At 42.3% G+C, this 12,522-nt stretch overlaps 1 protein-coding gene across 2 annotated transcripts; it reads right to left on the minus strand.

Moving 5' to 3' along the window:
• Window positions 1-840: 840 nt before the first annotated feature.
• pdp1 (pyruvate dehydrogenase phosphatase catalytic subunit 1) lies at window positions 841-11,740 on the minus strand. Of its 2 annotated transcripts, none has more exons than XM_069142868.1 (9): window positions 11,661-11,740; window positions 8,990-9,257; window positions 8,735-8,902; window positions 7,791-8,002; window positions 7,189-7,270; window positions 6,419-6,513; window positions 6,158-6,326; window positions 5,852-6,070; window positions 841-3,357 (listed from the first exon to the last, which is right to left on the minus strand). In XM_069142868.1, the coding sequence occupies exons 2-9, from the start codon at window positions 9,242-9,244 to the stop codon at window positions 2,977-2,979; spliced, it is 1,581 nt and encodes a 526-aa protein (XP_068998969.1). In that variant the 5' UTR covers window positions 9,245-9,257; window positions 11,661-11,740; the 3' UTR covers window positions 841-2,976. The 2 variants fall into 2 exon arrangements, with proteins under 2 accessions (XP_068998969.1, XP_068998968.1); XM_069142867.1 differs by having other exon boundaries at window positions 8,990-9,299; window positions 11,661-11,731.
• Between the last annotated feature and the right edge of the window lie 782 nt (window positions 11,741-12,522).

Genomic DNA, 12,522 nt, shown 5'->3' on the forward strand with positions numbered 1-12,522 from the left:
AGGAGTGGCTTCCGTCTGGCTACTCTACCATACAGGCCTGCTTGGTGGAGTGCTGCAGAGATGGTTGTCCTTCTGGAAGGTTCTTCTCTCTTCACAGAGCAATGCTGGAGCTCTGTTAGAGTGACCATCGGGTTCTTGGTCACCTCCCTGACTAAGGCCTTTCTCCCCCGATCGCTCAGTTTGGCCGGGCGGCCAACTCTAGGAAGAGTCCTGGTGGTTCCAAACTTCTTCCATTTACGGATGATGGAGATCACTGTGCTCATTGGGACCTTCAATGCTGCAGAAAGTTTTCTGTACCCTTCCCCAGATCTGTGACTCGATACAATCCTGTCTTGGAGGTCAACAGACAATTCTTTGGACTTCATGGCTTGGTTTGTGCTTTGACATGCACTGTCAACTGTGGGACCTTATATAGACGGTGTGTGTCTTTCCAAATCACGTCCAATCAACTGAATTTACTACAGGTGGACTCCAATCAAGTTGTAGAAACATCTCAAGGATGATCAGTGGAAACAGGATGCACCTGAGCTCAATTTTGAGTGTAATGGCAAAGGCTGTGAATACTTATGTACGGGATTTTTTTCGTTTTTTATTTTTAATAGATTTGCAAAAATTTCAAAAACATTTTTTTCACGTTATCATTATGGGGTATTGTGTGTCGAATTTTGAGGGGAAAAAAAGAATTTAATCAATTTTGGAATAAGGCTGTAATATAACAAAATGTGGAAAAAGTGAAGCGCTGCGAATACTTTCCCGATGCACTGTACCTCGCTAGCCCACAAATCTTGCCACATAAGTTACCATTTATACATACAACAGAGAAGACATGTAACATACTGCTAAAGCTGGATAAATAATATTTAATATCCAAACGTACTTCAAATGTACATTCTGATCATTCATTTGGGCTTAAATGCACTTAAACACTGCAATGAGCCTGTGATTCACGAGTGACTGGCGAGTACAACAAAATACGCTGCTGTAAAACGCTGTGGTAGACTTCAGTCAGTGTGTCTGGGTAGATGTTTGTTACCAGACACACTGACTTTAAATTAACCACTGTCACTGACTAAAATAATAGTTATTATATATAGATATTATTACATTAGTACTTCTTCCAGTGAAGAAGTAGCACAGTAATTAAGTGATAATGTCACAGAAAAGCCAGGTACATATTGGTCTACCTGCAGTGGCGCACAAGTCCTCACCATTTGATACAGTGGAGTACTTTTGTCTTTGCTCCGTGTTGTAGCGTGCTGGATTTGAGATGAAAACCGTCACTCACTCAGTGTTTTCTGACATTTCTGGCTTGTGACTCCCCATTACGGGTTACTCCCTTTTTAAAACACAATTGGTGAGCAGTCAAAACACATTCCCTCCCTCACAGGAGTGATTTCTCTCTACTTGTGAGTCCACCGATTCATTTTATTGGTGGTGCTACATGGGATTTGAACCGCTGCACTCTGAGGTCAAAGTGTCGACTTCCAGCTTTAATTCTTGAGTGTTTGCATCCACATCAGATCATTCCTACATTATTCAGTCAATCTGGATGTGGCTGCCTTAAAACTCAAAATCAGCACTTAAATCTGATTGATCACAGTTTCATTTCACTCTAGCGTATTGTAGTGGAGCCAAACTGAAGAATATTACCATTCACACTCTTTGTAAATGTAGAGAAAAGCATCTGGGCAGAAATGTGTCACTAGCAACTGAATTTGAACCATTTATTTTTGAATTCGAATTGCTTAAATTGAATAGTTGCAGAACATTTAAAAAAACAAATGTCTTGTCTGAATTTAGTCTGGGATTCTGAATTTCAATAAACCCGAGACTGAATGTATTAATATGAAATTGCATTTATTGGCTCTGAAACTGTTTGATTCTCATGAAAGATTTTTCTGTATACTTCCATGTTTTTTTTTTCTCTTTAAATTCAGCTCCTGAAATTCAATTTCAATGGGTAATGGTCAAAAACATACAGACAGTATGGCAGCAGAAGTTTACCTTCAGGGGTACACAAGGTACTCATTGGCTGAAAAGGAGTTGAATGAATCTGCTCGATTGCTATTCCTTACAGATCCCGACGTGAGAGACAAACTGAAATTGGGTTTCGCAAACTGATTCCGGAAGTATACAGATAAATGAATTGTCCATTCCAATTTCATATTATGACGTTTAATAAAATTTAGATTCAGACTAATAAATCTAATTTCGAATTATGTTCTTCTGGTTCAGTTTTTTTTTTTTTTTTTTTAATGCAATTCAAGTTTAGCAATTAAAATATAAGTGATTACAATTTTAGTGACATAATTCTGTCCATAAACACACATCCATGTTTGGACAGTACTAAGATTAACTCATACGATGACACACACAAGAAGTAGTAACGCAAATAGATGCAACAGAACTCGTTGTAACAACAGAAGCAGGATAGAAAGTGAGTGGGATTGTGTCTGGGATGCAAATAACAGACAACAGATAAACGCTGCTGTAATGGCACAGACCCCGTAAAATATCAGAAAAACGTGGAGTAGATGGTGTCACCCAAGGCCTCTACTTTTTAAACCACCACCTTTACCCTCTTTGGAAACTTTTATAATTACAACCCTTTTAGTCGATGAGGAGGTTGAATGTTTTGGCACAAAACAGAGTTTGTAACAGCGTCTTATCAGCCTCAAAGAGAAGTGTCCGTGAAAACAGTTGCCGCACAATACTGGCGGCATAAATAACAGGTTGTAGGATCCGTGTCTGATCCAGTTCCTAGTGGAGATCTTTTAACGTAACAAGAAACCGGGTTTCTGTGGACCTGCCTTCAAACATAAAAATTCTTTACATAAATAGGAGTTAAAACGATTATTTCCAACTGCCGGACAGATGTTTTCTTAATATGGCCTGTTTGTCCACAGAGTGTGCTTTAGTGTAGATCCACAGCACACAGTGAATGTGTGCTGCTGCAGTGAATGGCTTTTGACCAGCTCAAGACTGTCCTTCCTGCTGCTGAGCTCCAATCACATGAGGGTTGAACTGAGTGATAATGATGGTGATGTCGTCTCGGTACATGCGAGCCAGTTCCTCGGGCAGCGACAGCATTTTCGACAGCCTCTCGTGGTCCACCGTGCCGAACTCATTGTTTCCCACCGCGTGACGTATCAGGTGGGTTGCTGAGTTCTGGTCCTCGAATGCCGAAGACATGCGAGCCTTTCTCTCTTCGAGCAGCCCCTGCATTTGTCCCAAGGTGACCTTGTAGCCGCCGACGGTAAGCGGCTGACGCTGATGCACCCCCGTTAAATACTCTCCGACAATACGGACCACTTCCTGCCTGTGGAGGGTTTCCCAGAGGCCATCGGAGCCGATCACCTGCCGACAGAGGAGCGTCACAGTCATATACCATCGAAGTACCATCAGACATGTGGTGTCACACTCATTCACTGAAGCTTATCACATTTGGGGACATACGGCCAGTGAAGATGGATTATGAAAAAACTAATTCTTTCTTTAACAAATATAACCTTTGTTTGAAAAGTTCATAAGGCTCTCTTTTCAAACCAACCACAGAAACAAACATTTTGCCCCACAACATAGAATCATGCATCCAGAAACCAGAAGATAAATCCTTTAAAAAGGACCTTTACATTATATAAAAAAAAATAACACAAAAAACATGCAAGAAAGTGCATCTGGAGGATGGAAAATGCCTCTGATGAGCATAATAATGAGCTCATTAATCAGTTCCCAGAATTAAATTAACTGTGACTTAAAAAATAGATTGCTGATGGTTGTCAATAACATTTCCTGTCTAAAAGTGACACGTGATCTACACTGTTCAAAAAAATAAAGGGAACACTTAAACAACACATCCTAGATCTCAATGAATGAAATATTCCAGTTGAAAATCTTTATTCATTACAGAGTGGAATGTGTTGAGAACAAAATAACATAAGAATGATCACTGGAAATCAAAATCATTATCCCATGAAGGTCTGGATTCAGAATCATACTCAAAATAAAAGTGGAAAAATCAGATCACAACTTCTGTGGAAATTCCTCAAGACAAGTCAAAATGAGGCTCAGTAGTGTGTGTGGCCTCCACGTGCCTGTATGCACTCCCTACAACACCTGGCCATGCTCCTGATGAGACCACGGATGTTCTCCTGAGGGATCTCCTCCCAGACCTGGATCAAAGCATCAGTCAACTCCTGGACAGTCTGTGGTGCGACGTGGCATCAGTGGATGGAACGAGACACGATGTCCCAGATGTGCTGGATTGGATTCAGGTCTGGGGAACGGGCAGGCCGGTCCATAGCATCAATGCCTTCATCATGCAGGAACTGCTGACACACTCCAGCCACATGAGGCCTAGCATTGTCATGCATCAGAAGGAACCCAGGGCCCACTGCACCAGCATATGGTCTTACAATGGGTCTGAGGATCTCATCCCGGTACCTAATGGTCACAGTACCTCTGGCTAGCACGTGGAGGCCCCTCCATGGCTGTGCGGCCCTCCAAAGAAATGCCTCCCCAGACCATCGCTGACCCACCGCCGAACCAGTCACGCTGGAGGATGTTGCAGGCAGCAGAACGTTCTCCACGGTGTCTCCAGACTCTGTCACGTCTGTCACATGTGCTCAGTGTGAACCTGCTCTCATCCGTGAAGAGCACAGGGCGCCGATGGAGAAGCTGCCAATGTTGGTGTTCTCTGGCAAATGCCGATCGCCCTGCACGGTGTTGGGCTGTAAGCACAGGCCCCACTTGTGGACGTCGGGCCCTCGTACCACCCTCATGGAGTCTGTTTCTGACAGTTTGAGCAGAAACATGCACATTAGTGGCCTGCTGGAGGTCATTTTGTAGGGCTCTGGCAGTGCTCCTCCTGTTCCTCCTTGCACAAAGGAGCAGATAGCGGTCCTGCTGCTGGGTTGTTGTCCTCCTACAGCCCCCTCCACGTCTCCTGGTGTACTGGCCTGTCTCCTGGTATGTCCTCCGTGCTCTTGACACTGTGCTGACAGACACAGCAAACCTTCTTGCCACAGCGTGTATTGATGTGCTGTCCTGGATGAGCTGCACTACCTGAGCAACTTCTGTAGACACCGCCTCATGCTACCTCTAGTGGTGAGGGCACTGGCAAAATGCAAAAGTGACCAAAAATCATCCAGAAAGGACGAGGACAGAGAAATGGTCTGTGGTCACCACCTGTAGAATCATTCCTTTATAGGGTTTGTCTTGATAATTGCCTCATTTCCACCTGTTGTCTGTTCTATTTGCACAACAGCAGGTGAAATTGATTCACAATCAGTGTTGCTTCCTAACTGGACAGGTTGATTTCCCAGAAGTGTGATTGACTTGGAGTTACATTGTGTTGTTTAAGTGTTCCCTTTATTTTATTTTTGAACAGTGTATAATGTGTCTTCATTCTGTAGAGGGTATAAGTGTCCAGGTTTCAGACCTCTGACTCTGTGCACATCTCCGATCTATTCAGCAGTTCATATGGGTCTAGTTTCGTACCCATTGTGTCCTGTTAAACCTGCTTAGAGAAACAGTCGGACAATCAAAGCTTTGTTAATGAGCGTGTCATCTTCCTGTGCAGCCAGCTAGCTACCTGCTTGAAGAGTTGTGACAGAAAATTGGTAAAGAAAATGATTGGGATCAATGTAGCTGGAGAAGTTTTTGAAAGTTGACTTCCAGAAAATATAACTTAACTATAACCAAATACAAAACTTTTTATTTTTATTTTTGGGATGGATGTGTGATTACCAGGCAGGAAATATCCTTTCTTGAAATACAGATATGCAGCACTTTTAGCCTTTGTAAAATATACATAGAATTTGTAAAACGGCGGCGCTGCCTCTTCTCTCACCAGGAAACGATCCTGCGGTCGCAGCTTGTGGTACGTGATCTCAGGCTCAGCGGTCAGGTAAGGCGGTGTGTGGTAGCTGGGGGGGATGAACTTGGTGTGCTCGTTCTCGTGGAGCCGATCAGGTCCAGACTCCAGCACGCACTTCTGCAGCTCAATACTCCACTTGAACTTCACATCCCCAAACGCACGGAACGGCATGAGCAGGCCGAGCAACCGGTCCTGAAGAAGAAGAGGATTCAAAGAGAGGAAGAGGTTTTAGTACATGCCGTAGTAAGTACCACACTGAGCAAACGGTCGGTGCTGTACCTGACGTATAACCGTCTTCCTCTCCGATGGAGGGTGTTCACCCCGTATCCGAGCCATCTCATCCTCATTCTGAGCGCTGTGGTCATTAGAGAGTGTGTGAGCGCTGAACGAACCGTCGTCCTCCTGCACCCCCAGCACCGCCCGAGCATCTCCAGCATTGGCTATAAAGCTTCAGGAGCAGAAAGAGAACACAAAGGCAGAAATAAGAAGACATTTTACCTCAACAGAAAACAATTTTGTTTATAGATTTATTCTCCATACAGGTCTGTTCCGTCGATGTGAGCCACGCAGGCTGTTGCTCCAGAAAAGGCCACTCTTAGAACCCAGTAGTGCAGAAAAGCATTCGGGTCTCCAACCTGCATGGCAAAATAACACTGGAATCATCAAGACAGGACATGGCACATGGTTTATATTACACTGCGTGGCACTGACACCTGAGTTCCTCTTCAAGCAATAAAAGTTTAAATTTGGATGCTCATAATTTTGTGCACAGCTACCGTTGATTAATGGTGATATTCAATAGGTCTCTTGATGGGTGAAACTGCCCAGTCTGGCACCAGGAACAAACTTAATGACTTGCAGTTTGATTCAGATTTGAATGTCGTTGACTCAGATGATGGAGTCGGCAACAGAAAACGACACTGGTAACATATTTTTAAAATGTTGGCTTGAATTTGTGCCTGGACGTGGACATAGTGTGGCTATGAGAATGTATTTTAAGCAACACTGGGCACTGCAATGGTTCATCATTGATAGACTGACCACTGCAAGTTTCATAACTATGAAACTGACATTAACTAATCCAAATGTCAATCAGATAAATGAAGACAAGAAAGTAAATACTAAAACAATCCTTTCTGGCAGAATGAGCCAGACGTGGGAGTTGAGTTTGATGGGTTGACGCCTCAGTCTTTCTTAATACATATTTGTTGAAAACCCTAGAAATGTGGATCATGGACTGATGTTAAGGGATTTCCTCAGCCATGTCAAATAGGAGCTTTTAGAAGTTTTGAGAGCCAGCTTGTTCTCACCTGAGCCTCCAGAGAAATATCGTTGTCCAACCTCTTGAAAGCGTTCAGAAGCGCCTCGCGGGTGTCTGGAACCTCGCCTGGGCTGGAAACAGAGAGAAAGAAATATGTGTGAAGCCAGAGGCCGAGAACAGACACCAACAACAGCACTATTGGCAAAACAACAGATGGTGCACTGTTGGTGTGGGCGTGTTACTACAAGGTACATGTGAACATGAAATAAGAAACCAGGAAGTCCAGTTTAAAATGTTCACCAAAGCCAAAGACTGGAGAGAAAATGATTAAATCACAATTGTTGTACCTCTGTTTTTGATGTAAAAGGCCAAAAGTTAACTGGTCCATTTATAATCACTTTACTATAACAAAGCGCTGCAACCTTTGTCCTTGACCCTTCCCTGACTTGTGAGAACTCTGCCCCTGTACACCAGAACTAATGCAAATTGTTGAGCAGCAGCGGCCAGTTTTCTGTCAGTGTCTGAAGTGACTGCTCACCCAGTTCCTGAAACAAACCGTTTCATTCAAACAGAAGAGTGGGACATATTTGACAGTGTTGTTGTTAAATGGCCTTTAGACGCAGCTGTGAATCCTCCGCTGTGTGTCCTCACCTGGTTAGATCTATTAATTCCTGCCAGTATGTCCGGAGGCTGTTGAAGTAAAGGTTTTGAGCCTCCCTGCTGAAGTAGTCGTTGGGGTGTTTGTGCCACTGTAGGATGGGACTGAGGGCCCTGCCGGCCTCCACTGCTGCCTCCAGATCACACAGAGTGTCGTGGGGCAGCAGGGACACGGCAATGTAGTAAAACAGCCTCTCACTCAGCGCCTGAGGACAGTTACAAATTTCACTTTGCATGAGAAAACAGTGTCTCTTCAACAACATATGCACAAGCTGAAACAATATGGAATACTCCATAGATCAAAGTCTGACAGCTGTGCAAACTAACAAACCTTTACACATTGATCAACTTATAGATAAATACACACAGTTGGGTTAGTTACAAATTGCACAAAGAATTTTCTGCCACTTGACTAATTCAGGTCACCACTATTTGACAGAACATAATCTGCCCCACAGTGAGAGAAAATAATCACTTTGCCTGAAGATTTTGGCACGTTATCACGAACTACAAACATGGCATTTGACGTTTAATGTCTTAAAAATGATTGAGGAAAAATAACCATGAATGATCTCATTGAAATGTGTGTGTTTCTTAATTTCCAAAGTGTAAAATGGTACTAAACTTAAATTACTAAATACAAAGAGGTCAGGTAAGGTGATTAGTTGTTGAATAAAGGATAATGTCTTGATCATTCAGGTTCTTTTAAAGATCACCATATTTGAAAATTAACTGCCTTTGAGACATATTCAATAGTTTCAACAAAAGTACCACTGGCCTAAAGTAAGAAACATAATATTTATATTTATAGACACATTGTATAACAAAAAAATAAGATTTCTTAAAAAAAATAAAAAAATAAATAAAAATAAAAATTCAAATATAAATATAAACTACAGAATAAAATCTGAACGGTAACAGCGCTATCTTATCTTTACCTGCGCACAGGCACAGCCGGCGTGGCCATCAAACACACCCAGCAGCATTCCTCGGGTCTGCAGGCAAGTAGCTGCACTGCGGCGATCTTCTATGGGAGCGTTGGCCGGCAGCTGATTGCTTTCGAAACCACTCACTGACGACACATTTTTCCCATCAAACTCTGGCACCTGGAGTCACAAAACAAACAAACTGCAAGATGAAAACTTTAAACGCACAGATGGCGAGAGGTGATTTCTATATACGACCCAACAAACCTTGAAGCTGTACTCGTTGGCTTTCAGGATGGAGTTGACCTGCGGAGGCGTGAGGATGTAGCTGCGCAGCGCTGAGGTTGTCTGGTAACTCCTGGCTGGCTGGTGGTGTCTCTGCCCTATGTGGGATGGTCGTCTTGAGGCAGGACGTTGAGCGATGGGCCCCAAGTGGGACTGATGTTGTTGGCATGGTAACAGACCGGAGGCAAGGACATTGACACGGGGCAAACCCCTGAGCAGCTGCGATGTGACAGGCATGGCTGACGGTGCACTGCAGGCACACACAAACACCGCACCGATAACGTATACGGACCTATCGAAGAGGCACACAGAGAAGTGAGGAGGTACAGCAGTCGGAAAGCAACAGCTGGATGCACTTTTAAACAGGTCCTCCATTAAGCAAACAATGTGCTAACAAACAGATAATGGGACGAGATTTTAAAGTTGGGATGGTCTGGTAGTGGTGTGATCTTTAATACGCACCTGCTAAACACACAATGCTGGTACATTTTCTGTGCGAATGACCTAAAAACAGTAATCCACCTAAATGGCCGGTAACTGCTCACATTAAACCATGAATGTTTGTATGCTGACCCATCATTGATATTTGTCCTTTGAAAATCTGATCCCTGCTGTGACCATTCACATATTTGCCTGTGAGCAATTTAGATTAAACCAGATCTATTGTTTAAACAGGTTGTTGATTAACTGCCTGTTGTGGCTCTGCAGAAACCTAAACGTCTAGAAAACTCTATCACATTTTTCTGATGCTTATCAAGCCTAACATCAAACTTAATTTCCTTCCCATGTGGTGAAATAGAGTAGATCTGAATCCATGAAACTAGGAAGAGAGTAAGATACAACAAAGATCCCAGGACTAAATAATCTATTATACTTCTGGTTTGTTAAAAAAAACAACTGAAGCAACAAAGGCACACACATTAAAAACTAAAACAACACAAACAAAAAAATGTCAATTAAATGCAATGGCAAACAAGTAAGTTTTCACTTTGGACTTGAAAGTAGTCAACATAGCCTTAAGTTGTAGCTCCTCTGCCAATTAATCCATATCTGGGCAGCATATAAGGAAGCTTCACCGTGGTTAGTTTCAACAGGAGGCAGAACTAGTAAACCTGAACCGGTCGACCCAAGAGGTCAGAGGGGCTTGTACGGGGTAAGGAGATCTGATAAATATCTTGGGGCTAAACCATTTAGTGATTTAAGGGCAAGTAGCAGGATTTTTTTTTTCATTTTAATCGGAGGACTAAAGTTATGCTGAGATTTTTTTGGACCTAGTTACAACCCTAGAAGCTGCATTTTGGATCAGCTGAAGCTGTTAGACACACTTGTAAAAGTCAGAGGTTTCTTCTGTTATCTTCGCATAATCTTCTGTTATCTAGCGCATAAATGTCAAACCGAGGATAAACCTATTATTAAATCTCTGTTAAATGCTGATGTGCCAAAACCTCAGACAGACTGGAAAGAGCCTCTTCGGGCCAACCAATATGGACAAAATAAACTACTATCACAATATTTTTTAATCACATTGATAATGTAACAATATTGCTGGAATGACTATTTGCTTTTATGATTTATTTACAAAATGAAATTTTTTGATAAATAATCATCTAAGTGTGTAATCCCTTCATTGTAGTGCAGCCTTTAAAACCAGGAGGTGTCAACATTTGTGCCACAAAACCATGTTACAATGCAAAATCTAAAACAATATTTAATCTCATATCATGATAAAAAAAAAAATACAAGTATATCTTCCAGCCCTAGAGCCTCTTACAGAAGTACAAGGATAATGGCTTGACTTTTGCGGTCAAAGTTTCAAGACAGTTAACTTTTTTTTTTTTTTAGCTGCTGTCTCAGGTTGCAACCTGCAGTCTGGTCCAGCAACGGGGTCAGCACTGCTGCCCTCCCTGTTAAAAATATCTTTGGCAGTAATTCAGACCTGACATTTAGTTCTTGAGAAATGTTCTGACTGGTTGTGACCTACTGAACTGGATCCCCCCCCACCCCACCCCACCCCTCCTCCCCCCGGTATAACCTGTCCTCGTTTCATCAGCAGGGCCTCTCGATGTGAAATCTCCTTTCAGTCAGGCTGGTGCATAAAGGTGCAGCAGCACTGTTGACTGCGAGTGACAGCGTCCTACAAGCTTGACCCTGCTGCGTTGTGAGGAAGCTGGGCAGTTTAAAATAAATAAATAAATAAATAAATAAATAAATAAATCCTCCCCAAATTATGCATGAGTCACACAGACCATTGAGGGCCCGTCCCAAATCTGAGCTCGGCAACAAAGTTGACATCACTGGCCTCTCCTGGCTAGTAAGCGAGCCAGGGCACGAAATCCGTGAGGCAACCACAGAGCAGCAAGCTGGTCTTGCAACACAGAAGATGAGTCTTACAGCTGAGTAAAAGCTTACAAATGACGCCGCAGTTATGACATGAAGAGATAAGCTTCAAAACCGAGTCATTCAAGAAGGTAGAGCGAGACAAATTCATGCTAACGGTCGCTACTGGTGTCATGGATACACCCACCAACTATCGTCAAACTGGATACAGTCTGCTTACGTAACAAGGCTGCACCATGTACACATCCTCCTCACTCCACTGTATATAAACGTGTTTGTGGGAAAGGTGTGAGAGCGGAGTTGAATTCAGACTTACCTCAACCAATGGATGTGATGAAGTTATTAAAGTTCATGGCTTGGTGCCGACCCCTCCGCTGCTCTGTATCGTTCTTGGAGCGCCGCACCACATCGTCTGCGCTGATTGGCCGAGCCCTCGAGAGCGCGATGACGTCACGGAAAGCCCACATGCACGCAGTGTTTGTTTTTTTTAAAAAAAACCAGCGAAGTTTAATCTTTTAATGTCAGTGAAGAAAGTATTTGAAGAGATACAGGTTCATGTTGATATGTCTATAATACTGTGACAATCCCTCTATGTAATTTGCTGTATTAAAATGCATCTTTTATTCTGACACTGTTTCTTTTCAATTCACATTTATTTCGTTTTACACTATTTTTTTTTTTTTTTTTTTACCAATTAAGACTTTAAGAAATAGCCAAAAATGTAACGATCACAAAGCATCCAAAGCAAAGGAGAGAAAAAAATTTGCTGTTTTCTTTGAAACCGAAATTTGAAGCCTGTTTCAAAATCTCTCAACTCAAACCAAACTTTCTGCCGCCAAAGTATGTGCAATTTTGCATCACAATATTTCTTTGGAAGACAGAAATTGTTATGGTTGTGTGGCATAAAAAAAGTTAACTCTTTTTGCAAATCTATATAACTAAAAAAAATATGCAGAAATTATATAAAAATCCAGTGCTGCCATGTGACAATCTTGCTTATTCTTAACATTTTCTGTAAGTCTAATAAACCCAGAGATAACGGATGCATCATGGTATAAACAGTATGAAATTTCTAATAGTTGACAAATTCATGTAGTTAAATAACGCCCTTACCTGCCACATCAGTGGCAGAAATTTTCTTTATCATGCGAATTCCATAATCATCATAATATATTTTA

Source organism: Embiotoca jacksoni, unplaced genomic scaffold (assembly GCF_022577435.1).
Source record: "Embiotoca jacksoni isolate LCO1_2020_lvr unplaced genomic scaffold, fEmbJac1.0.p SCAF_11, whole genome shotgun sequence".
Classification (NCBI taxonomy): Eukaryota; Metazoa; Chordata; class Actinopteri; family Embiotocidae; genus Embiotoca; species Embiotoca jacksoni.

What these genes read in the sequence shown, in the direction of transcription:
- pdp1 (XM_069142868.1), bottom strand. Translation starts at nt 9,244, where the DNA reads ATGCCTGTCACATCGCAGCTGCTCAGGGGTTTGCCCCGTGTCAATGTC. An exon ending in CCAACGAGTACAGCTTCAAG is followed by an intron (nt 8,903 to 8,989) that starts GTTTGTTGGGTC and finishes TTGTGACTCCAG; the next exon opens with GTGCCAGAGTTTGATGGGAA. An exon ending in ATATTTCTCTGGAGGCTCAG is followed by an intron (nt 6,514 to 7,188) that starts GTGAGAACAAGC and finishes TTTGCCATGCAG; the next exon opens with GTTGGAGACCCGAATGCTTT.